The sequence below is a fragment of the Pogona vitticeps genome, chromosome 2 (assembly GCF_051106095.1).
Source record: "Pogona vitticeps strain Pit_001003342236 chromosome 2, PviZW2.1, whole genome shotgun sequence".
Taxonomy (NCBI): domain Eukaryota; kingdom Metazoa; phylum Chordata; class Lepidosauria; order Squamata; family Agamidae; genus Pogona; species Pogona vitticeps.
This window is the reverse complement of record NC_135784.1, coordinates 125,391,500-125,417,385: the sequence shown is the minus strand read 5'-3', so window position 1 is coordinate 125,417,385 and position 25,886 is coordinate 125,391,500. Positions and strand designations below refer to the sequence as shown.

At 40.6% G+C, this 25,886-nt stretch overlaps 1 protein-coding gene across 1 annotated transcript in view; it reads right to left on the bottom strand.

Annotated features, from left to right (window-relative positions):
• The window catches only part of DNAH9 (dynein axonemal heavy chain 9), a 259,117-nt gene that overhangs the window by 131,859 nt on the left and 101,372 nt on the right, over nt 1-25,886 (bottom strand). Inside the window, exons 37-41 of the mRNA XM_072990379.2 lie at nt 23,883-24,056; nt 20,736-20,943; nt 10,558-10,723; nt 7,993-8,095; nt 6,462-6,701 (exon numbers count right to left, since the gene is read on the bottom strand). Of these exons, the coding sequence (XP_072846480.2) occupies nt 6,462-6,701; nt 7,993-8,095; nt 10,558-10,723; nt 20,736-20,943; nt 23,883-24,056 (891 nt within the window). The remainder of the gene's footprint in view (nt 1-6,461; nt 6,702-7,992; nt 8,096-10,557; nt 10,724-20,735; nt 20,944-23,882; nt 24,057-25,886) is intronic.

The following is a 25,886-nucleotide window of genomic DNA, read 5'->3' as shown; positions in this document are numbered from 1 at the left end:
TCTTTGCATTGTTCATTTAAGAAGGCCCTCTTGTCTCTCCTTGCTATTCTTTGGAAGTCTGCATTCAACTTTCTGTAACTTTCCCTATCTCCCTTGCATTTTGCTTCCCTTCTCCTCTCAGCTATTTCTAAGGCCTCGTTGGACAGCCATTTTGCTTTCTTGCATTTCCTTTTCTTTGGGATGGTTTTTGTTGCTGCCTCCTGGACAATGTTACGAGCCTCTATCCAAAGTTCTTCAGGCACTCTGTCCACCAAATCTAGTTCCTTAAATCTGTTCTTTACTTCCACTGTGTACTCATAGGGGATTTGGTTTAGATTATACCTGAGTGGCCCAGTGGTTTTTCCTACTCTCTTCAGTCTAAGCTTGAATTTTGCTATGAGAAGCTGATGATCAGAGCCGCAGTCAGCTCCAGGTCTTGTTTTTGCTGACTGTATAGAGCTTCTCCATCTTTGGCTGCAGAGAATATAATCAATCTGATTTCGATATTGCCCATCTGGTGATTTCCATGTATAGAGTCGCCTCTTGTGTTGTTGGAAAAGAGTGTTTGTGATGACCAGCTTATTCTCTTGACAAAACTCTATTAGCCTTTGTCCTGCGTCGTTCTGAACTCCAAGGCCAAACTTCCCTGTTGTTCCTTTTATCTCTTGGCTACCTACTTTAGCATTCCAGTCCCCTAGAATGAGAAGAACATCTTTCTTTGGTGTCAGTTCTAGAAGGTGTTGTAAATCTTCATAAAACTGTTCAATTTCAGTCTCCTCAGCAGTGGTGCATAAATTTGGATTATTGTGATGTTGAAAGGTCTGCCTTGGATTCGTATTGACATCATTCTATCATTTTTGAGATTGTATCTCATTACAGCTTTTCCTACTCTTTTGTTGACTATGAGGGCCTGTCCATTCCTTCTACGGGATTCTTGCCCACAATAGTAGATATGATAATCATCTGAGCTGAATTCGCCCATTCCTGTCCATTTTAGTTCACTGATGCCCAGGATGTCGATGTTTATTCTTGCCATCTCCTGTTTGACCACCTCCAGCTTCCCAAGGTTCATAGATCTTACATTCCAGGTTCCTATGCAGTATTTTTCTTTGCAGCATTGGATTTTCCTTTCACTTCCAGGCGCGTCCACAGCTGAGCGTCCTTTCGGCTTTGGCCCAACCACTTCATTAGCTCTGGAGCTACTTGTACGTGTCCTCTGCTCTTCCTCAGTAGCATGTTGGACGCCTTCCGACCTGAGGGTCCCATCTTCCAGCGTCATATCTTTTAGCCTTTTGTTTCTGATCATGGGGCGTTCTTGGCAAAGATACTGGAGTGGCATTGCCAGTTCCTACTCCAGGTGGATTGCGTTTAGTCGGAACTCTCCACTATGTCCTGTCCGTCTTGGGTGTCCCTGCACGGCATAGCCCATAGCTTTTCTGAGTTACTCAAGCCCCTTCGCCACGACAAGGCAGCAATCCATGAAGGAGACTCTTTTTTTTTTTGGCACCCTGACATTATCTATATAGACTTGCCTTATCTGTCCTCAGTCATTAATATTGTTTTTCAGTATTGGTCCTCTTAATAGTTTCACTGCATGTTCAGCAAAATACAACTAAGCTCCCTTTGTGCCATTAAACAGCTATTCTCCATTTGGCAACTGATTTTTCACCCTGGCCAGAGAAAGGTTGTCCAGGAGTGCAATCTCACTTGCAGGAGCTACAAGAGACATTGAAATTCTACTGTGTTGCCTTTCCAGACATAAATGTTGAAGAAAGCTTAAGGCATGACCCTCTGGAGGAGCTGGTCAAACACATACTCACAGCTGGGATAAGGGCTCACTAAAGAGTAAACCAGAACAACTGTCCACTAAGTGACATAGGAATACAGTAATCAGTTCAAGAAACAAAACAGTTTGGGTAGTGACGTTGGGTCATGTACTAATCAGTCACAGTGAGAAATGTCTTTCCCCTTCCTTCAGAGTAACAAAGAAAAGCCAAGACTCTCTATCAAGCTTTATGCTCTAGAAGAGCAAGGATCTGCAACACCTATCGCCTATGTTCTTTTTACATCGATTGAAAGGAAAAGAAAAGAAGAAAGTGCATCTGGGAGTGTGAAAGACTTCCTCCACACCACATGGATTTTGAATGTCATATCTGCTGTGCATTAAGCAATTAAAAAAAATTATTTTGCCTTTGGACACACAAAATAAGACCTTCAAAAACTATTTGATACTATGATTTGATAAAGAACACAACAGTGGTTCACTTCAGGAATTTTAAAATCAAGCAAGCAACACAGCACAATGTAAGAGTTCACTAAAATGCAAGAAAAAGCATAAGAACCAGCATGACTTAAAAACGATGTCCTGGTTGTTAACAGTAGGGTCCATGTAACACTAGCAAATACCTTTACAACTCTATCAGCCCTGGGGTCAAGCATTCCCAAAGCAGCATCTTCCCCTTTAGGTATATTCCCCAACTATGGCATGGGAAGCTTGCTGAGCATTCCACACTCACATGGGTCCCAGTATGTGAGGCCATAAGGAAGGACTTTTCCACTACAGAACCCCAATAGCAAACCAACTTCATTGTGTGTTTCCGTGTTTTTTAATCTCAAAAATCTAAATATGACCTTCTGGTCTCACCAATCTTTCTAGTGTAATGACTGATTAAAACTTCAGTTTGTTAGGATTGCTCATGAAAACTCTAATCTGCAGTTACTTCTGATAATGTCCAATGCTAATCTCCTGTTATTGTTTTATGTCTTCTTTTTAAAAGAAGAATTGTATAGATGTTACAAAAATAAATCTGTGCCATGGTCAAAGTAAAGAAGGACAGTAAGAAAAACAAGAATTAAAAAGAAAGGTATAGTTGGCAACATTATTTTTCATTAAGCGTATATTTCACTAAAGTGGAAGTATCTGCTGACAAAATTATAGCGGGTTTTACCATACCAAAATTGTCAGTCTAAATGTCAGAGGTAAATCACGGTCTACCTGATTTTTCAATGAGGCTTTAAAACAGCCAATCCAAGAATACTAGAACCACAATACACAAGAACATCCATACTTTACATTCACCTTATAATTTCACAAGGTCTAACGCTTCTTTGCTATTCATAAGCAGGCAGATCAGAGGAAAGAGAACTTCCCTCTGGTCCACCTGCTTAGCACTTTTCTTCTAGATGCCCTGCCCTCCTGCCCCATGGTGTCAGCATGGAGGTGTACTTATCAGTTGTTGTCATTGGTTGTTCTACTCCAATTCATTATTTATTAAACAGTCGCAATGTTATGAAGGGCCAGCTGTGGGCACTTGGTTGGATTCAGAGGATGAGGGATACCTGTAGGTGTGTATCTGCCTCTCCTGATGTTGAGAAAACCCTTATGGGGCTGGACAGACTTAGCCTGCAAACTGGAGGCTCAGCCTCACCCTCAGATGATGGCAAACCATATAGTGGTGTGCATCTGTGAGATCTACAGTGAATTGCCATTAACTAGCTTGAAGCAGCTGGGGTTAGGGTAATGTCAGTTGGACACTGCAGATTTCTCCATGCTCAGGATCCAGCTCTAGCGTCAGGCCAATTAGGTTCCCTCACTCTACATTTACAAAGAGGATTCATTCACAAGTAAAGATACATATTTCTGACATTCACATTTACAAAATGAAACTTCATTGAGCAGGTTTCCTTCAGGCATTCATTGGCAGCTATGTGCAATAATTCATAATGTGTCAAGTAAAATAAATATGCCTGGGTGTTGCGTTTAGGTTAGTTTTGTCTGTTGGGGGAGAGCTTTAGGATGGGGATGAAATCTTACACAACAGATTGTAGAGTGTGGTAATAAATGACTGTTGCACAGAAAAAAACCAAGCATCTTTTTTAAAGAAAGGACAGGAATTTCTCACAACAAAAACGTGTGGAACTTGCCAATAATTATTTAAAGGTGTACATACAAGATGAAGAGGTGACACATTAATTCCTTGGGCAGATCGCTGCACTTAGCTGCTTAGGGCAGAATCTATCCACCAGATGATGATTTTCTATCATCTTAAAAAGAACTTGCCACCATCAGGGTTCCATTCCTTTGAATCACTAGTAATACTAATTGTGAAAGAGAAACAGGAAAGAGAGAGAAAGATGAGAGTGAGCTGTCCCCTCAAATAGAAGTCTGTTTAGTGGAGGAAGGAAAAGAGAAAGAGGAGGAGGAGTTAACTCTACCAAGGTGGGAGGAGGACATAAAAGATCAGAGGAGAGGGGGAGTTTTCAGTATATCCAGGGGAGAGAGAAGGAAAGAGGAGAAAAGTAGAGAGAGAGAGAGAAAGGTGAACAGAGATACAAAAAAGAGTGTGTGAGTTATTAGAAGATTTCCCTAATTTGAAGGTAGGATGATTACTACCTGACCCCAACTTGTCAAATGGAAAGGGAACATCGACAGTGGCACTAGAATGAACAGTTGTGGTCTTTCCATGAGGATCAGGTCACTTGAGGAAGGTGATCGAACCAGACCAATCCTTCAGCCGACCATCACCAGAGGGAGATTGGAACAGACACCCCTGTTATGGGACAATTTGCGAGGTTTGGAGTGTTCCGATGAGGAAACCCACCAACTGGGAATGTTCTGGTCCAGCCCCTCAGTGCACCTTGCCAATTTACAGGCAGAGTTCTCGTCTTCACACTTTGGACAATTGCCAGATCTCACTTGTTATGAACCCATATAAGTTGTTGTGGAACCACAAAATGTTAAACCTAATAATTCTGCTAATATTTCAGAAGAGGTTCAGTTGTCATTTCCCGCCAACAGAGAGGAGCTGCTTCAAATTTCTAAAGAATTGATATCTTCCAACTTTTTTTATTTCTTTTTCTTTTTTTCTTTTTTTCTTTTTTTTTTCTTTTTTTTGCTGGAATTGTTTGTAGTTGTGCCTGTAGAACTTCCTTTATAGAAACTCCCACCCATCTTGGACTCCTTTTCCTGTTAGGATCTCCTGTCATCAAACCTTACTTATCATTGTTTATTAAAGTTCATTTTCCTAAAATCCATCATATATGTGTGGCTATACTCTGATTTTGCTTTCTTTGAAATCAAGAACTCAAACAGAACATGGTCACTTTCCCTCAGAATTCCTCTTGCTGCCGCTTCTTCCACCAAGGCATCTCTATTGGTTAGGGTCAAGTCAAGGATAGATACTCCTCTAGTTTCTTCCTCCACATTTTATAGGGAAAATTATCAGCCACACAGCTATCTACAGCTAATGGCCTAATTTTTAGACTTTTTGAACTGTCTAGTTTGATTAACAGTTCTCAAAAACTGAAAGCTTTACACAATCATTTGTGTATTTTCATTATTGGTTATGACCCATAATTGGGCAATAAAGATAAACTCTGGACTTTGGTGGTGGTTGTTTCTCTTCATGGATCAACATGATTATTCTTGTTTCTTAAAAGGAATTCAGGTGGCTCATATTGGCACGGTACTAACTGGACAAAAGAGGTGCGAAAATGCCATACACTGCTTGAAATGAACATGGCAGTGACTATCAAGGGTTTGAATCTGCATGTGTTTTGTGTCACATGTCCTTGAATTGTGACCATCTCAGGCGACCAGAAAATAGCAATGATGAGAGCAGTTGCCAAGCGTCCTTGATACTCAGAATCAATAACATCTTGACTTCCTGCCCAGGACTTACAGGCCTCTTCTCTAAATGTTTTTCTGCATTTGCATCAACTTTAGATATCGCAAAGGCATTCCCAGTGTACAGCATCAAGCCAACAACAAAACAAGTTTCCGCTTCAAACCAATTTTAACATTCATTTCCTGTCAGCAGGAAAATGAGAAACACTTTGTACAACTAGGTGGAAAGACAATCAGAATTCCTTATGATATCAACACATTTATTGTTGATTATTTCTAAAATCTTCTGACTTCCCATCACAAACAACAAGATACAGAATCTTCAGCATTTTCAATAAGGGGACAAATTAAAATGATTAAGAGAAATGGGCCACAAGTTTCCATCAGAGAACATGTCCCTTTGAAGCCCAGCCAGGATAATCAGGATCTCACAGCTCATTCTCCTGTTTCTGCCCCAACAAATTAATCCCTATAAGATACGCAAAGGATGAACTGGACAGGTCATTGCACTTCCTTCCGGTACAGGCAAGAGCCAGGTTTATTTTCCTGGAAGCAGCTGTTCAATCTCCCTTTCCATCAAGAGAAGCAAGTTGCACTAGTACACAAGTAACAGGAAAAGGGATTAAACTCATGCACACAATACAGTATACTGTTTGGTCTCTTATTCTGATGCTCACTGCATCCTGCCATTTTTATTTTCATTTTGCCGTGCTGTGAGGATGGCGCCTGGGGAGAAGATGATTGTAGAACATGAGGCAGCTACCATGGTTCCCTTTAATTTCAAAGCCTGATCTAGCAAAGGGAGCACACACCCACAGGAATGAGCTGTGAGCTCGCAAATAAAAATGTTACTTACTTGGAAGACATTGGAGAAATCTCTTAGGTTGAAGCTGTAATGAAATTTGACAGCTGTGGGAAGGAAGGTTGCTGCCACTTTCAGGTGCAAGGCAAGAGCCAGATTTATTAACTGCAGTGATGATTTCTGTACAGCCCCAGAAAAGTTTCCTCGCTTCAGGTGCTGTGTTAAGATGGTACTGTAAATGGTGGACAGAGCATCTGACCCAGGAAACGAGAGAGCAAATACACTGAAGTGGCGCTGCAAGAAGGAAAACACAATAAAAGGAGGGGGGACACACAGGGCCATGGATAAACGAGAGGAGAGGACTGCAGGCAAAATCATTTTCACTGATACAGCTGCTCTTCTCTCATGGATATGTCAAATGCTTTAGAGTTTCCATACACGTCCCCCTTACAACTTTATCATTCCTACTTTTACCTTACAGACACCTATATAGAGATCATCCAGAAGAAAGGACTCTGTTGTAAAACTCTGAGGCTAAGCTAGACCTACACTTCCCATTCCTACCCCAGGGTTAGCTGGGACCTTTCTTTCTGAAGCCAGGCAGAGCTTGGCCTTGCTCAGCCTCAGAATCTTCTCATTTAGGTCCTTCTCTCAGATGAGCCACATTTAGCGGTTTAGGTCTCTGGTTTCAGTGCCAGAGGTTAGGAGTTCAGTCCCCACACTGTACCTCCTTAACAGGGTCTGGACCCGATGAGCCATAGGGTCCCTTCTAGCTCTGTAGTTCTAAGGTGCTTATTATTTGATCCAGAATTTGGCTACCTAGTACAACTCTGGTGAAGTATATATTAGGTTTCGCAAAATACCCAATCAGAAACAACAAACAGGGAAAACTCTACTCACCGTTCCAACTGGGGGGAAAAACCTGCTGGTTGGAATTCTACTGGTATTCATGTAAGGTTTGTGTAATTTGCGGCTAACTGACAAGGCGCTGGGGTACGTCTTGGGTGTGCAATTGAGTGCATGAGCAGACATGCATCTGATATGTGCACCAGCACCTTGTCAATTAGCCGCAAATCCTCAGCACAAGTTACACATGTGTTATGTGAACACCAATGATTGTAGCCACCATGTTCCTCCTATAAGAGATGTTACCACTGTTCTTGGTGCTGAAGTATGATCATGCTAGAACTGTCTAATGAGATCAAACCCTGACTGGCACAAGAATCAGGGGCTCCTCTGATCTATAGAAAGTCAAGAAGGGGCAAAAGTGATTGCAGTAATTGTGCTCTGCATGGCCAGTGTTCACATCAGAAAAATCTCCAGACTCCTTTTCTAGCAATCTTGTTTAATTAATTCTACCCCATTTTCCCACCTCTGTATAACCGTCCTTCCTCCATGTTTCTATTTGTTACAAACATCACAAATTAATTTTCTTTCCAAGTTTTCAATCCTTGAAGCATCTCTTCATATGTGCATGGGTTTAACCAAGGTTTTAAGGAACCGGGGGGGGGGGGTAGTTTCAGTGTTTCTACAGGTTGAACAAAACCAACAGTGTCCATCTTCTAGCAAGGTGAATCAGCAATACCTGCAAGCGTGGGTTGATAGTGAAGCTGCCAGCCGTTGGATTCATGCATGACACGTACTGCACATTCATGATTTCCTTCAGGGACAGCTTGTTTCTGTCATACCTTCGCCAGAAGAAGAAGAAAAAATGCATCATCATCCTAATCACAGCCTATTAGTGAAAAACAAACAGCAGTGTGTCTACTGGACACAGCCAAGTCTGAAGCAGACTTCAGGACATGTAGTGGACACCTGCTGTATGCCAGCTGTTTCTAGTTAATATTCCAAGGGAGACCGAGCAGTTTGGGGAATGAGGTTGGGAGCCACATATGTCTGCATAAGAGCTGGTACAACAGGGACTTGATCTCAAAGAGAGCCTGACATTTTCACTACCATATTTACATGTAACTGTCTAGGGCAGTAAATATTTGCTGACTTAGATAGTGGAAAATGTAGTACCACTGTTGGAGGGTACCAGGTTGGGAAAAGGTGTTCTAAGGGCTCCTGATGTAGCACTGCCCAGCTACCAAGGGCCGCCACATAGTTCATGGTTATCACTGACAAGATCAAAGTGCTAAAGCTGTTACTACCTGTTCATTTGTCCCACAGCAGTCCCTCTGCAACAGAGGATAAGCACCACAAAGGAAAGGAGAGTGTTCAGGGCTTCAGGGCTCCACCCCAAAAATCAAAGGGGAAACTAGTCCAATGATTGATTAAGGGATGAGTTTGTTATTTCAGGGCCCACTGCCCAGACCACCACCACCACCCCAAAAAAGGCAGCTCATCAACTGCCTTCCTGAATGGAATAATATTTTTCTTCATAATGTCTGATTATGACCAGCTACTGGTGCCTATTATTCCTGTAGAAAGAAGAATTTCTTCCAAAGGCCAACACAGAAAAACCTCAGAGAAATACTCCAAAGGAATTCTTGCAGGTTGGTTATGGGTGCAACAGTATACGGGCTTCTACAAGCAGCCACTGGGACCTCAAGCCCAACAAGGCAATGTGCTGGTAGATACTAGAAAGACACTTTCTTTGTCAACTTAAGAAAGATATTCCAGGATGAAAGAGGTCAATACAGACTTGGAGTGCCATCAAATGGGCCTTTAGCCCACTGTTTGGTCCACTGCAGGGAACAGGTTTGTTACTTTTCTTGGCGATTGCATGACATAATCACTAGAGCAAAGCAGCCCATCTCCAAAGCATTCCTACCTTTTTGCATTCCTATCAGGTGATTCTATTTTTTTAGTGTGGGTAGGAACATTCTGTTTTGGTTTACTTCCAGTGCATGCAATTGCTGGAAACAAAATAAAGCAAACTTGGAGCTGTCAGGGGTCTTTCTTCTGTCAATTTTCTGTATTGTGAAGTGGCTTTAAAAGACAGCCACTTCAGGATATTAACAAATCAAACACTTCCTCTACTCCTCTGTGGAAAAGAAAATACTTCCTCTGCTCCTCCGTGGTGTGTGTGTGTGTGTGTGTGTGTGTGTGTGTGTGTGTGTGTGTGTGTGTGTTTGTGTTTGTGTGTTTGTGTGTGTGTGTGTGTGTGTGTGTGTGTGTGTGTCACTTACATTTTAAAAAAAAGATTCCTCCAAGAAGCAGGAGAAGATATGAGGGGATAACAAGAGGCTTTCCCCCCCCTTTTCTTTGACTTAAGGGATGGATTGAGAACCTGCCTGCAGCCAAATCTATTGCTAGCCATTGGTGTTCTTACCCACACCTTTCTGAGAGCCTGTCAGGAAGTGAATTTGGCTGCAAGTAGGTTCTCGACCCAGCCCTTAAAATACGTCACAAAGAAAATTGAAGTGCCCCTTGTCACCCCCTTCTGTCTCCTCCCACTTCCAGGAGGACGTTTTCTAATTTTAAAAAAATTAATGTATGATGCAGTGCCCTAATAGAGTCAGGGAGAAAGTCACTTCCTCTGTCCCTCCACAGAGCAAAGGAAATATTAATTTGCTGTCTTCTTGAGCCACTTCAACATATGGGAAACTGACATCAGAAACAAACCAAATAGGGATGTTTGAAGTGTGTATGCCCTTTGTGTGAGAGGATTATACCAAATGACATATTGGACCTCTCCACAACCTCTTGCTATCCTATTTAGCTCATTCCAACCCACTCTGATAAGCTTGGGTTGACAAGCCCTTAGACTAAAAGACATTATACCAAACAATGGGAAAATGATAAACTGTGTGGCGTGTAATTCCACAGAGCTCAATAAAGTACAGGACATCTGTCCCATAAGCTCATCACCCAAAAAAAGGAAGCTTATTGCCATAGAGATGCTTGAAGAATGCAACCTTTGATAATTCTATTAAGGAATGACCTCATCTACTCCTCTTCAACTAATGTGCAAATCATAACTCAGCCACCCACCAGATTTCACATTGTTCCAAATGCTATGATGTAATTCTTGACAGCTTAAATGAATCAAAACACACATTCCAGTACATATTTAGATATATATATTTCTAGTGTGTTTTTTTAAAGAGAGAGATATAGAGATTGCAGATTAGTGCAGAAACAAAATGGAACTATACCTAAAACATTGACCAGAAGTTGACTCATCTCTCCATTCTTTGCTTACCAGTGTCCATAGTCCAGATGTTGTCGGATCAATGTATGAGGCTGAACTGTTCCGTAAGCATCGACTTCAGGCATGTTCATGTCATCAATGAAGTAGATGAGTTTCTTATTTCCAGGGGGTCCATAATTCCTTCCAGCCTTTTTCTCCAGTGGCTTCTCAAGAACAGCTGAAAGGAAACAAAGGCTCAGCATTTCATAAGTCACAATTCTATTGTGAATGGTGCAAGATTTCTAAATGGTCAAGGCAGTACGAAATGGCAGATAGCAGTCAGGAAGTAGTCATGTCTATGCAAATTGATATATGTGAAAATAAGTTATGTCTCACTTCCCCATTCTCTACAGAAAATAACAAAACAAAGAATAGGAGGGCCAGTTAGAGGCTGCAAGGGCTCATATTGTCAACACTGAAGGAAATAGGAGTTTCAGCAAAGTCTGATGTAGGGAGAGAATAAATATTATCAATATTGAAAAGCTAGGAATCTCTGAGTACAGGAAGAAAATTATAAGGAAGAATCAAATGAATCACCAAAATTGCTATGTTTAGATGAATCAGAAGGGTTATGATCAAGGCAGAAAGCAAAGGAAGGAAATCACGACATTCAGTTTCGGTCCTCCATATCCACTAGAATGCAGGGGGTTAGGATTTCTCCTGAAAACTTTTAAACAATAAGTGGACTGAGAAGCAGAATTTGCTGCTAACAGAAAGCTCCTAACCAGGACTATGGTTACAAATAATACACAGCTGTTGGTCTAATATCTGAGCATCCAGTAATTTTGTGAGACATCACATTTTCACACTTGTTACACTGCAATGATAAAGCTTCCTTTTGAAAGATTTGGAAATCCTGCAAAGTAGGACAAAAGTATTCTACCTAGTGTCATGTAGCTCTCATTGCTCCTGCCACTCGTCTTATTTCCTTCCAAAAACAGCATGAATGTAACTGACTACAAAGTCACTAGCAGTGAGATATTCATTCATTCATTCATTCATTCATTCATTCATTCATTCAATCAATCAATCAATCAATCAATCAATCAATCAATCAATCAATCAATCAATCAGTTTCTAAACCACCCATCTGACGAAAGCTCACTCTGTGCAGTGTACAACAAATGACAAATGATAACACCACAAACATAATTAAAATTGCATTTAAAAAACAGGCAGTGATTATCAATATTATAATCTGTGCAGACTATTCAGATGAAATATTTTGGAAAGCCTGCCAGAATAAAAAAGTTTTCAGATATTTCATAAAAGTGTCCAGAGAAGGGGCCAAACAAATTTCAGGTGGCAACTCATTCCAGAACCTAGTAGCAACCATCAAGAAAGTCCAGTTCTGTGTTTTCTCCTTCCGGGCTTCCCTTAGGTTTAGATTTTTCAGCCATCTAGCTTGGGATGTGGAGGCAGGACAGGAAATCCCTGTTGAAAGTAGGCATTCTGCCATGTACTGTAATCCCAAATCATTTAGGGCTTTATAGGTCAAAACCAGCACCTTCAACCTGATGCGGAAACAGACCAGTAACCAGTGTAAGGCGGCCAGTATTGGGGAAATATACTGACAAGCCCACGGACACTATCTGAATGCCCATCAACAGTGCTGGGTTCAGAAGGAAGCCAAAGGTGCAAACATGATTCTTAACAGAGAGAATGCCCCCCCCCCCGAAAGATGAGAGAGCCTCCCAATCTGCAGGCAGCAGGAACTTCCACCCAGAGGACCTCCATCTTGTCTGTGTTCAGTTTCAGTTTGCTGGCCCCCATCCACTCCAGAACTGTAGCCAGCCAGCACTCAAACAATGGGACAGCATCCACTGCAGTAGGATGGAAGGAGAGATTGAGCTGAGTGACATCTGTGTACCAATGGCATGAAACTCCAAATCTCCAGATGACCTTGTCCAGTGGTCTCAAATAGATATCGAATACAGAGGAAAGATGATCAACCCCTGAGGGGCTCTGCAAATTAGAGTCCAAGGGGTGGAGACCATGCCCCACAACTGCACTTTCTGAGGACAGTCCTTAAGGAAGAACCAGAGCCAGGGTGAGGCCAGGCCTGCAATCCCTCACCCCGAGACCCTTCCCAGGAAGATTCTGTGGTCAATAGTATCAAAGAGAGATCCACAAGGACTAACAGGGACACTTTGTCCTTGTCAGCCTCCCTCAGGAGGTCACCTTGCAGGGTGGGCAATGTGTATCCATGCCATGACATGGCCTGAACCCAGACTGGAATGAATTGAGGGTGTTGGTTTCATCTAAGAGTGCCTGAAGCCAAAGGATAGTTGATGAAGGAAAGCACAGATGTAGCCCGGGGCATCCCTCCGCATTGTTTATTCTTTCATGGATGAAAGCACAATGCTTCCCATCCATGATAGCTTCCATGTTTTAGAATGGAATGCTGATCATGGGTGCACAATCTGTGTCTGATTGCCCCATCTCAATGTATTATGTACAGTACAGGAAAAAATGGAACTGGACATCATCACATGTTTTTCCACCCTCCTTACTATTCAGTTCTAGTCTCTGCAGTAAAATGATACAGTGCATTGATATCCTAAAATGCACTTCCTTTCTGTTAAGAAAAGGAGGAGGAGGAAACTGGACAAAGAATTGCTACTTTAGGGGAAGCATTCTTATGCTTCACATCCGGTATGGTTTCCTCCTTAGGTGTGAATGCTTCAGCATAGCCAATGCCACTTTCCCAGCCTGCATGCCCCTGAGGCTGGAATAAGAAAATGTTACAAGCACCTGCAAAAATGTGAATCACCCTGTTCTGAAGGGCAGGATAAAGATTTTTTTAAAAACGAGATTGAAAGCCCATTTGGAATTAGTCCATAAAACATTTTGGGCAGCACAGTGGTATTTCTTTAGTAGTGCAATGACTCTACAATACACAGAGCATAATTCATCTGAGATATTGATCTCTTTATCCTTGGCCATATTTTGGCCTATCAGAAACAATAAGAAGAGATTGACCCCAAGAAATGCTTTGGCTGGGCTGGCAAGCTACTTAGAGGGCTGCAAGAGGTTATAGATCAGAACTGTCAAGCAGATTTCTTTCAGGGACTTGGAACATAACCCTACTTCCTCCCTTAGATGATGACTGAGCTGGATGATTTGGTATTTGGACATCTGCTCCCATTGCTTATTACCCAGATGGTAACTGACAAGCTGTCCGAGGCTGCGTGGAGACTGTTCAGATTCAAAGCAAGTCAAGTGAATAAATGAGAGATTAACCTGGACAAATATGACACAAAGCTAGTGCCCAGGAATGAGAAGCTAGAAGAAAGGTTTGCTTTGGGCTGAGCAGCATTCATCAAACTGAATCCACGTGTCACCAAAAAGGTACCACTTTGCCTCAAGAGAAACCAGAAAGTGTACAGCACAACCTTTTTGCTAGTTATTGTTCAAAGATGCTGAATCTCACACACAGACAAATGAGAAGGAGGGTGACTTGATGGATGTCAAAGAAAGATGCCACAGGCAATTTAAACTGGAAGGACAGGGGAAAATTATCCAAACAAATGCCATATTTTCTTTTGCACAAAGCAAAATGAGATAAATAATGACTTCCTACAGTCGCTGCAGCTATAGAATCCTGGAGTAAACAATGGCCATGCTTATTTTTTGGTGTGTTAATCGCAGCCAGAAACAATATATTGGGCTCAGATGAACTCACTGAGCAACCCTCCCTGCCCCTCCTGTGTGAATTATCCCTAAATGGAAAAATCCGTGGCTGTTATTAAAGACAGAATGTATAGACTTAAAGGAAGTAGTGCTGACAAGGATAGTCATTGCTTCGGGAAGGATTAAGAAAGGTGTTCTCACCATGTGCCACAATCCTTGTGCTTGGCACAAACTAAGGTCATCTGGATAGTTACGTTTCTCTGACTACCAGCTCTTATAAGAAGGGTGAGAATGACATTCTTAAAGGAGTTAAGGTTTACTTCTATTACTTTTTTGTCTTCAATACACTTATTGCTTAGCTGCTTCAACTATTAATTCTTCAAATGGACTAACCTCTTTCATGAGATTGATCTTTCAAAAGAATTGTAATACACGGATAGCACAAGCATATAATTTGCCAACATTCTGGTACTGTACACATATCTGTGATGAAAAATACAGGTGCATCACCTTATATACATTTAGAGTGCAATCCTATTAACGTCCATTCAGAAGTAAGCCCCCTTTAAGTTCAACGGAGTTAACTGTCAGGTAAGTGTCTACTGATCTGCAGCCTTAATTTGCTAACAGTTGCATTCTTTTTTTTAAAAAAATCTATTTCTTATTAAAACTTTAACATAGGTAGAGAGAGCCTGCACAAATAAAATGCTTTAAAATATGTGTGCCGTGTAATTTACCAAATCTTCCCGATCACATAGTTAAACTATTAAAGAAAGCTTATCATTTTCCCTTGCAGTGATTACATATTTACATGTTATTAAAATGCTTTTTATTTTGCATTTAGCTTTAAGGGCTAAGAATCCATCTGGTTTCCATTTAACAGTTTGCGACACAAAAGAACCTGAAGTACTGCGTGAAAGATAACACCTTCACCCATCACAATCTTTTTCTTTCAACAACCCTCCCCTCCCCATTCAAAAATTCTGGAAGAATGATACAGTCTTTGAAATAGGCATTTAATTAGAGCTTAATTAACATAGGAGACATCCCTTTTATGGGTTTAACAAGTGTACAGGAGATATATCACACTGAAATGCAATTACTGAGGGATCAGATGACATGTTCAGAAAAGCGGCATTTTAATCTGAGAACATTTCCCACAATAATATCAAAAAAGCCACATGCCTCTTGCACAGACACTCAGATCCCAATTATGGCAGAATAAACAGTCACAGTGTCTTAGGGCTCTGAAGTACCTGCTGTGTTTCCCAGAGGCTGATGGGCTAAGAGAGATGCACACGGGGGGAAATTTGCCACATGAAGAAACCTTGCACAAGGCTCAGTAGCTTGAAGTAGAATTTAGATGGCTCAGTGGCCTTTTGCAGAATCTTTTTCAGATTTAACAGCATTATGTTCTACAACTAACAGCATCAGGAAACCTGCTGAGCACCATGACCATGCAGGACAAGACAACCATTGTGTAGAAATGTAAAGCTGTTGGATGCCACATATGGTATTCCATCATACTGGGGACCATGAGGACGAATGGGGCCTTGCCCAGCTCAGCCTCAGACTATCATTCACCAGTTCACCCTGCCTGCCTCCTTAGCAAAGACAAAGGGGCAGAGCCCTGCCTTTGTTCCCTTTCCACTAAACTCCCAGCCTCATTGATCCCTGTACAGGGTAGAGAAAGAAAACAAGGGCCAGCAAGCAAACCAATTGCCTATTTTTGAAGCCAGACACAGAGGGATGCTACAGCAGATAGGAATGTTTATTTTTCGGTGTCAAGGGGTACTTTTCTACTCTTCAGTTGCATTGTGGGGTGAGCAAGAGGCAGTATCTGGGTGACTGAATGCTTCTACACCCATGTGTGAGAGAGATAGGAATGGGAGGATGCCTATCTGCTCATTGAGTGAAGAAATATTGACTTTTGTCTCAGCTCCTCCCACCTGCTTGCCTTCCACACCACCCACTCTAATGGACACTAAAGCAGACACCAACCCTCACTGCCATCATGTTATCTTTCCTAGTGCAATGTTATTTGTGCTGACGTACTAATACTTCTATCTTAGACATACTGTATACTTACATTCTTTCATAAGTATATATCATCCCATTCATTTAAACAGAGGTATTCAATTTGCTCCAAGGGCAGATCAGGTACCATTTTAGCTACAATGAGTAGGAAGTTTTTGCCAGCAGGCAGGACTCCAGAAATGCAACAGAAAATCTGAGTCCATAAACCAGTGGTGGATTGGCTTTCTGACTATTTCCAGCACACATCAAACTACAACTGTACGTCACAAACCAAAATAAATCTCAAGTTCTGCATAGTTTTAGTTACATGATGGCCCTGCTGGAATTCAACACAGAATACTGTACCACTATGTGTGGAATCTTAGTAATGTTCAGTTTTATTTTAAGAGGATAACAGGGCATTAAACTGAGGCTATCCTTCTTTGGATGTATCATGAAAAGATTTACGAGGAAAGACAGGAGAGCTAGGACAGTAAGAAAAGAGGAAAGCTGAACATGAGATGGAGTGCCTCAATGGAGGAAACCACAGGTTTAGTTTGCAGAACTGAGCAGGCCTGCTAATGATAGGGTGTCTTCTGGAGGTCACTAATTCTTTGGGTTGCCATAAACTGGAAACAACTGGATGGCATATAACATCATTATGACTGAAATCCTGTTGTTTAGCATAGTAAGTCACAACTAGAGTAGACCCACTGAATTAATGGAATTTACAGAAGAGTTGACTTACCAGGTCCCCACTGATTCAGTGGGCCTACTCTAATGAGATTTACTATGATGAGCAATAGGATTTCAGTCAACATGATGCAGGAAGAAACAGCATCCCCCAAATGGTTCTTCCACATAATTAAAGAGCTGGAAAAGTTACTTTTTCAGAATTACAATCCCAGAATACCCCAGACAGTATAGCCATTGGACATGCTGACTAAAATACTGTGGGAATATTAATCCAAAATAATCTGCACACTAGCTTCAGAGGAGGCCTATTTTAAGCGGAGACAATTACCAAAAAAATCAGGTAGCAGGTGATGGAAAATATCTCTCTCTGCCTGAGAGGCTGGGGAGCGGTATGTCAGCCACTGACTGCATCCAAAACTGGGCTAGATTCACAAACAACAGGATGATGTGTAAGGCATCTTCCTATGTGATTAATGCCAGCCCCCAACTAACCATAATTTCACTCCACACCAACGCCTCCTCTGCAGCTGCTTCTCCTCCTGTCATTAGTCCCAAACAGGTACTTGCTCAGAATGCAGACATTTGTCAATTTCACTTTATGTCCACCTTGAAACTTTTCCAGCTAAAGTTTGTCTGTCTTGTTTCAGTATGAGTTTGTGGCTTTTCTCAGTAACTCTGGAGGAAAATTGACAGACATCATCAGGCCCAGTTCTCCTATCACAGTCCTTTTGCTTTTTAAATTCTGTTTGCAAGCAACCTTCCCTAATAATGCAATCTTTGTATTATTTTCATTAATATGTACATTATTGTGTGGATGTTCCTCAAATAGTCAGCTTTTTAAAATCAGAGAACTGAATTGCAAAATTCAGAGAAGCACAGATATTGAAAGTTCACTACAGATTGATTGATTGATTGATTGATTGATTGATTGATTGATTGATTGATTGATTGATTGATTGATTGATTGATTGATTGATTGATTGATTTGCATGGAAAATATGAATTTAGTAGTTTTGCATTAGACACACATTTCACAGAACTCTGTCATATTTTTAGCTGGAGAAGCAAAAAAATTATCTGCTGCATTTTGTGTGTGCAAGGGCATATCTGCTCTTAGCCCCATTAAGGTGAGATTTAGAATAAAGAAACCACAGGGACAGGGAGAATTAAATACATGCCTCATGCCATTTTCCCACTGCAAATTCCCCCTCCCAGAGCTTCTCACTTTCTTGTAAAAACAAAACTGTGGTAGAGCTCTATTAGGTATCCTTACTTAAAATACATACTATGTGACATTATAAATGATTACATTGCATGGTTAGAGAGAAAATCCATAATAAATACCATCATCTGTTCGCTTGCTTGTTTGCTATATTTATATTCCACCCTTCCTCCCCGGAGTCTATGGTTTTCCACTTTCCCTCTTTATCCTCCCAGCAACCCTGTCAGGGAGGATAAAGGTAGGTGGGGGAAGAGTGACTGGCCTACGTTTCCTACTCAGTGGAGAACAGACTACGCCATGCTTCATTCCCTTTCTATTCTCCACTGATGCCAGATAAGCGGATGGTGTTTTTCAAACTCCCTGGTAAGACCTTCATTATTTTGGCTTGTGGGAAATTTAAAAGACTGAAGCAAACATCCACTAGAAAAGACTAGAAAATGATAAACTGCAAAATAGACCCAAGTAAATCTCAAGACAGCACCATAAACCATAGTGCAGAGAATATAAATCATGACCGGCACATACCAGCAACCATGTTTGAGGCACATTCTCACACTTATCTACACTACAGAAAACTTATTCCAGTGCCCTGCCCAGCCTCTAGACACAGCTCACATTCCAAGTAAAAATGAAAAAGTTGCTGCTATTTTTCTCTATATATCTTGACAACAAGGGATGGTGTTTCCTGCAGGTACTGAAATAAATATGTGTGGTTAGCTTCTCCTATCCTCCGACCCAGAAATGTTAACGGACCTGGGCTCATTCTGAACTTTCGTAAAGATTACAGGCTTTCAAGCAGAATCTAGCAGGACAGTGTATTAACAATTTAATAATCTACACTCTTTCTACAGTATGTCTCCAGTGAGGATATAAATTTATCCAAAGGCAAAAGGTCAAATATGTTTCTAGGGCTATCAAAGATGAATGGCAAGATTCGCACAGGCATACAACTGACCAAACAGTAAAGTTGTTTATTAAATGGTAAGTCATCAGCTTGGGAGAATCCAAAATGTCCTAGGTGACAATCGATCTGTCCAGATGATACTGTTCACACACACACACACACACACAATATTACATAAAAATGTACACAGGATGTGTGCTGGGCTGAGGCTCAGGGCTGGACACATCATCTTTCCTTTTCCAGTGCAGAATGCAATCTTACTTGGGAGACTGTTTTTAAACCACAGGATCTCCCTGACTCACCAATCCAGATTACAACATACCTGCAGCTTCCAACACATGAATGTTGTCCACACAAATTCTGGTGTTACTTTGAACTTTAAACCATGATACATATCTGAATGACCCTGAATGCACTGGTGTGCAGGATGAAGGGCAGGAGCCTATGAATGTACACACTCGTAAATTATATATGCAACAGACTGAATTAACACAGATAGTGGAAGAGTGATGCACTGATATAATGTATGGATCCTTCTGGGTATTTCATATATAGATGTTCAATCTCAATCCTCATTGTTTATTTACGGTATTTATTAAACTATGACTAGGTGCCTGGAATTATTAAGTGATGGAGGAAGTTGTAAGAAGTGACAATTTGCCTGCCGCATTCGTCTTCACTAAATATATCTGGCTAGAACTGGCTTATTTTATTGTTGTAAAACATACAAACTACTAATATGCCTGGTTTTTAATGTTCAATCAAAACTAAACAAATATGCTAGGAAAAATAAATTTTAAACGATCAATATTTGAGTCTGAGTTCAAACATCTTCAAAGATAAGTTAAACCAGAATTGTTTCTCTCCTCATGAAAAGCTAACTCGTGTGTAGCAGCACACATCCCATTATTTTTTTAACCCCATTTTAACCACATCAGCTCTGAAGAGAATGATGACACAGTGAGAAAATGAACGGCTATTTAGGGCAAAATTGCAGGGAGGGAATAACACTGACATGCACTCAAACTGGACAGGAAACATTAGAAGGACAATTTCTAGGACTCTGGCTCCTGCTGGCGACATGTTGAGTATCAGGTGATGTAGGGAAAGTATTGATGGAACAGCTCTTTCTATTCAGAGCAGTACTACTAAAGGCAGTATTGGGTTATGTTACGATTATCAAGGACTCATACTTTTATATATATTTATCTGGTCCATTTTTTAAACAAAATGGTACTCTCAATTATTACTATACCCTACAACATAGACTACAGCTGTTGAACGGGCCAACTAATTCTCTTGTATTAAAAAAAGCTCAAGACTTTCAACTAGAGTTAGCTAGCTAGCTACAATTTAAAATCACTTCAGCTTTATGCAGAATACAACATGCTGACAAAATTTACTTTCTCCTTTCATTTAGATTACTCTTCCACTTGATAAAGGATTCCATTTTCTCTCTCTTGTAATAATTCTGTTCCATGTGTTCATTTTTTTCTCTAAAATCCTTACAAAAACAAACTAATCATAAATAGGAAAAACAAGAACTTCTATACTTCAATTCAGCTGCACTGGGCTTTGAAAAAAAAAATCTCCTTCTGACCTTTTCAGATTTGGAGCAAGCATTTCTTCTGAGCATTTCATACCACAATTTTGTTTCTATATGTAAGAAAATATCTTTTCAATTTATTCTGTTCCCTGCCATTTCACCTGCTGATTTACCTTGCAGCATGGCAGACGTGGTGTAGTAATTAAAAGGAACATTCTTCACTAGGTATTCCTCAGAATCCAGCAAAGACAGTTTATCACCTACAATCACAGACTTCCCTGTGCCTGCATTTCCCACCAGCATGACAGGTCTCCTTCTTTCCAAGAGCTGATCCATGAAGTAGCGCACCCGAATTGTTTCACTGGTATGTACCAGGCATGCCTGAGGGAAGAATGGAAAGAATTTAGAATAAGCTCAAATCACCCTCACAGGGTGAGCCAGAAATGTGCCACTGATAAGTAGTACTGTGGGGCATCAGACAAAATGTGCCCCTGCAGGCCTCCAATTCACCATAGAAATGAAGCTTATTACGGATGTATTATTGAAGGCTTTCATGGCCAGGATCCAATGGTTGTTTTAGGTTTTTCGGCTGTTTGGCCATGTTCTGGAGGTTTTTTTTCCTAACGTTTCACCAGTCTCTGTGGCCAGCATCTTCAGAGGACAGGAGCCAGAAATCTGTTTGTGTTCTGGTCCCACATACTACACCAGAACACAGACAGAGTTCTAACTCCTGTCCTCTGACGATACCAGCCCCAGAGACTGGCAAAACGTTAGGATGAAAAACCTCCAGAACATGGCCAAACAGCCAAAAAACCTAAAACAACCATTCGTACAGATGGTTTTCCGCAAAATATCCATGCATTATATCTGTTTTAAATACAACTTTTTTCCAACTGTGTGCAAGGAAGGAAACAAAAAAATGGTCAGAGATATCTTTTTTAAACAAATGCAAGAGCAGGTGAGAGTTTTATTAGAGCACTAATAATTATCAAGCAAATAGCAGACCGCTAGCTTCTCATGATAATTCATCTTTCACAGGCTGTGTGGGCACCAAGATCTTGAGAGTAGTTCATTGCTTGATATTTTTCGTGTGTGGTCTAATAAAGGTATCACTTGCTCTTGCATTTGTATTGTTTTTTGGGGGGGGCACATGGCCATTTTCTAATTTTTTCTGAACTATTTTTTTTAATGTGGGAATAGGCAGGCATGATACATGGCAAGGTTGAAAGATACAGACAGAACATATCATTAATGCTTGCTAATAATTCTTCAAGTAAAACTAGTTAGTTTCAAAAAGTTCTCCAATGTGTTCATCCTTAAGGAAGCTCAAGTGGCAGAGCTCACAGGGTTGTTGTTGTTGTTGTTGTTGTTGTTGTTGTTGTTGTTGTTGTTGTTGTTGTTGTTGTGTTTGTTGTTGTTTTTGTTGTTGTTTTTGTTGTTGTGTTTGTTGTTGTGTTTGTTGTTTATTTTTGCCTTAGCAAAATCATGCTACATATATCTATGAGACCCGACACTAATGTGAATCAATTGCAAGGGCTTAGGCAGAAGCAGAGCCATTTGTGAGCCCAGGGTTTCTTTGAAAGAGAAAGATTCTCTGTGTTCAATCATGCACCCACACCCTTTTTTCCTGAAAGCCTCTTTGAGATCAAGAAATGGCATCTCAGAAAGTTAGTGGTTCTCAAAAGGTTTGCTTGCAATAACCCAGTTTGAGCCTTTAATAGTCTTGTGAGTCTAGAACAACAATAAAAAAAATATGTTGTGCACATCAGGAAACACCAGAATAAATGAAAGCTTGCATTTGCCAGTATCCCCAGTAAACATTCTGGCCCAGAAAAATGAGAATTATATTTCCTAAGTTTGTTCCAGAATACCAAAATGTGGCTGGTAAGAATGGAAAGGAACAAAGGACAGAAAAAGAGCAGTGGTATGTTTCACAGACACAGGATGTGGGGGGAGGTCTTGTATTAAGCTTTATTTACATTAATACTAACTGGTTGATCTAGATACACATTCCCTTCAAATTGTACATACTATGATTCCCTTAAGGAGAGATGAAGGAGCTGATGCTGTTTTTTTATTAAACTTTGCCCTAATTGAATTTGCCTACCCACCACTAGATGGAACTTGCGATGGCAGGCATCTTTGCATGTTATTAGACAAAGAGGCCAATACTGTACACAGAAACAATCATCCCACAGAGAGAAAAACAAATTAAGGTCTTTGATCGCAATCTGCTTCCTGTGCAGCCATTTTCCCCTAGGAAAACTGATCAAACTAGAAATAAGTTAGAAAGAAATTTATTATTTATCTATAGGTAAATCTATTTACTTCCTGCCAACCTAGCAGTTCAAAAGCATGTAAATGCAAGTAGATAAATAGGTACCACCACAGTGGGAAGGTAACAGCATTCCGTGTCTAGTCACGATGGCCACGTGACCACAGGAACTGTCTACGGACAAACACTGGCTCTACAGCTTGGAGACGGGGATGAGCACTGCTCCCTAGAGTTGGACGCGACTGGACTAAATGTCAAGGGGAACCTCTACCTTTACCTAAATCTATTTACACATTTATAATGCCATATCGATAGGAAACACATGTGAAATCGGATATGCCAAACTGCCAGTCACAACTGATCAAAACCAAAACACACTAAAATCTATCTGGTGCTTTGAGACATCTACTAAAGGTGCTTTATATGACTGGCATTCTCCTATTTTTCTCCATAACACGAATGGGGTGCCTCTGGTCGTCCAAAGGCTTTCACTGTAACTCCCACCCTTCCTGACAACTGACTGGGGCTTATGGAAACTGCAGTACACCATTTGGAGGATCACACATTCGCTATCCCTGTTTTAAGCAAACAATGGTTAAAATTCTGTTGCTTAGCATAGCTGTAACTAGAGTAGGCTCATTGAATCCATGAAACTTACAGAGATGTTGACTCATTAAATCTCCACTGATTAATGGGCCTACTACACTTGCAATTTACTATGCTAAGCAACAGGATTTCAGCACATAACTCCTCACTGAATATTATCCTCACCCATCATCAGAGAAAAGATAGAGAAAGAAAACCATATAGAATATCATGCAGCAAAGGAGAGAAAATGGCAAAAACAGAAACAACTGGTTGGCCATCGCTGCCATAAAATTAATTGGAAGGCTGTTCTAGTTAACAAAACATAAGTCTTATTCTTATATACAAATAATTGCTTTCACACTCCAGTAATAATAAGCACAAATTAACAGACAATATACTCTTATTTGGCCTCTTTGCTTATCTCTGTCTTTCAAATACATAAAGTGCAATCACTCACCTGTAATGGCATTTCTGGATCAAATTCAAATTTGGGGATGAGCTTGGACCAAGACTCAAATTTCTTTGTCTCAGGATCGATGTAAAAGTCAAATACTGTTCCTTGGGAAGGAAACTTGATAGTCTTGAACTGTGTCACCCACCATTTACTGAATTCAACTCTGTAATCTACAAGCTGCCAAGCAAAACATTGAGGGGGGGGGAATCTTTAGCACAACAGATAACTATTTAGGCATGGTAAGATTTTCAACTTTAAATCAACACCACTCATCATCTTTCACCATTATTATGCCAAGGCAAGTCCTGTTTTTAATTCTTCCAAGAGAAACGTCTACAAGAGAGATTTCCTTCTAAGTTTATGCACAATTTTATCTTAGTACCCTGAACAAACAATTATCCATGATGGAAACTGCCTGATGTGAGATCTATCAGACTTAATTAAACTTGTGTACACAACCAGACAATTCAATTGATTAGCTGAAGCCAGCAGGAGACTTACATTAAGCTACGCACAGTGAACTCTTCCTGTGTCAGTCAATGCAAGCTTCCATTTCAGTGCAACATGTCCTTGTTCCAGAACAGAAAACAGGTGCCTAGATGCAACATTCAACAGACCTTTTGGAAGTGTCAGACTAAACTAGGTACAGGTTTGCTGTCTTAAGCATGGTTTGTAGAGCAAGCCAGTAGTGAAATGTATAACTTGTTGGAGCGCCTTGCCCCTACAAGTGTCAACTGCCCAACCCACTAGGTCATTGCAGCCCATAAACCTTCTGCAAGAGGTAGGGCCTTCTTTGCAGTGGCTTAATCTTTGTGGCATTAGCTCCTAGAGGAGCTCTGCATGGCCTCCTCCCTGGGGACGTTTAAGAGGCAACTAAAGGCATGGCTCTTTAAGGAGGCCTTCCATTCTGACCTTAGTTGAGCTGAGGTACTTTTACATCTCCATTCAGTTATTTGGTGTTTGTATCTTTGTAACTTTTAGCTTTTCCACTCTGGCACTTTAACACTCTGGCACCCTCTGTTTTTACACAGGTAGATATAATGTTTTTAGCGTATTAGCTATTTGTCTAATTTATGTGAACCGCCCAGAGTAGTGCTGTGGCATTAGCGGGTGCAGAATATCAAATTGAAACAATGAATGAATGAATGAATGAATGAATAAATAAATAAATAAATAAATAAATAAAATAAATAAAATAAATAAATAAATAAATAAATATTCCAGCCCACTCATTATCAGCCTGCTTATAGAAGGTGGCCACTTTCTATAGGCATTTCATAGCAAGGCACCCGATAATATTTTCACAAAGGTACACAAGCTGGCTTGCCCGCCGAAGTGGTGGGGAAATGCTGTTGGCTGTGCTACTGCAGCGCAGGACAGTCTGTTCAGTTGTACATCTTGGGAAATATGTTGGGATGCAACTGGTCTAACCCCACTCCTGCCAGCATAATAATAAGACTTACTATGTTGAACAAAACTAGAGAAATCCATGTGTTTTGAAAGCTGTACTTGGGTTTAGGTGGTGAATGGAAGATGCTGGTCCAGAGATTGCTGCTTAGCTAACCTTCAATTCACACTGAGGTTTTTTGCAGGTTATTTTCCACAGATTTATTGGCTTTGGACACTTTTCCAATGCAGCAACTCAACTGAGGCCAGGAGTTCATTTCACTGAAGCTATCCAACACCCACTAAGGATCAGTGGTATTTTAATGACAACTAACCTAGGAATGCTTCAGAGGTTGTCAAGAATTTCATGTGTTTATTCTTCCTTGGGAGTTAATAATAGCTCTTATTCCTAGCTTTTATAAGGCCAAAAAAATGTTTGCATTGGCTGCACAAGAATCTTTTCCTACAACAAACAGGCACAGACTGTCATGTTTCTAGATTTGAAGCTTTTCTATCAAACAACCATTGCTGTTCCAGCTCTTCTCTTATATTCAGCCTTGTCAAGTGTCTCGTCCCTCTTTTTTTACTTTTATCAAAATTTTCAGTGGTTTTACTTTTTAA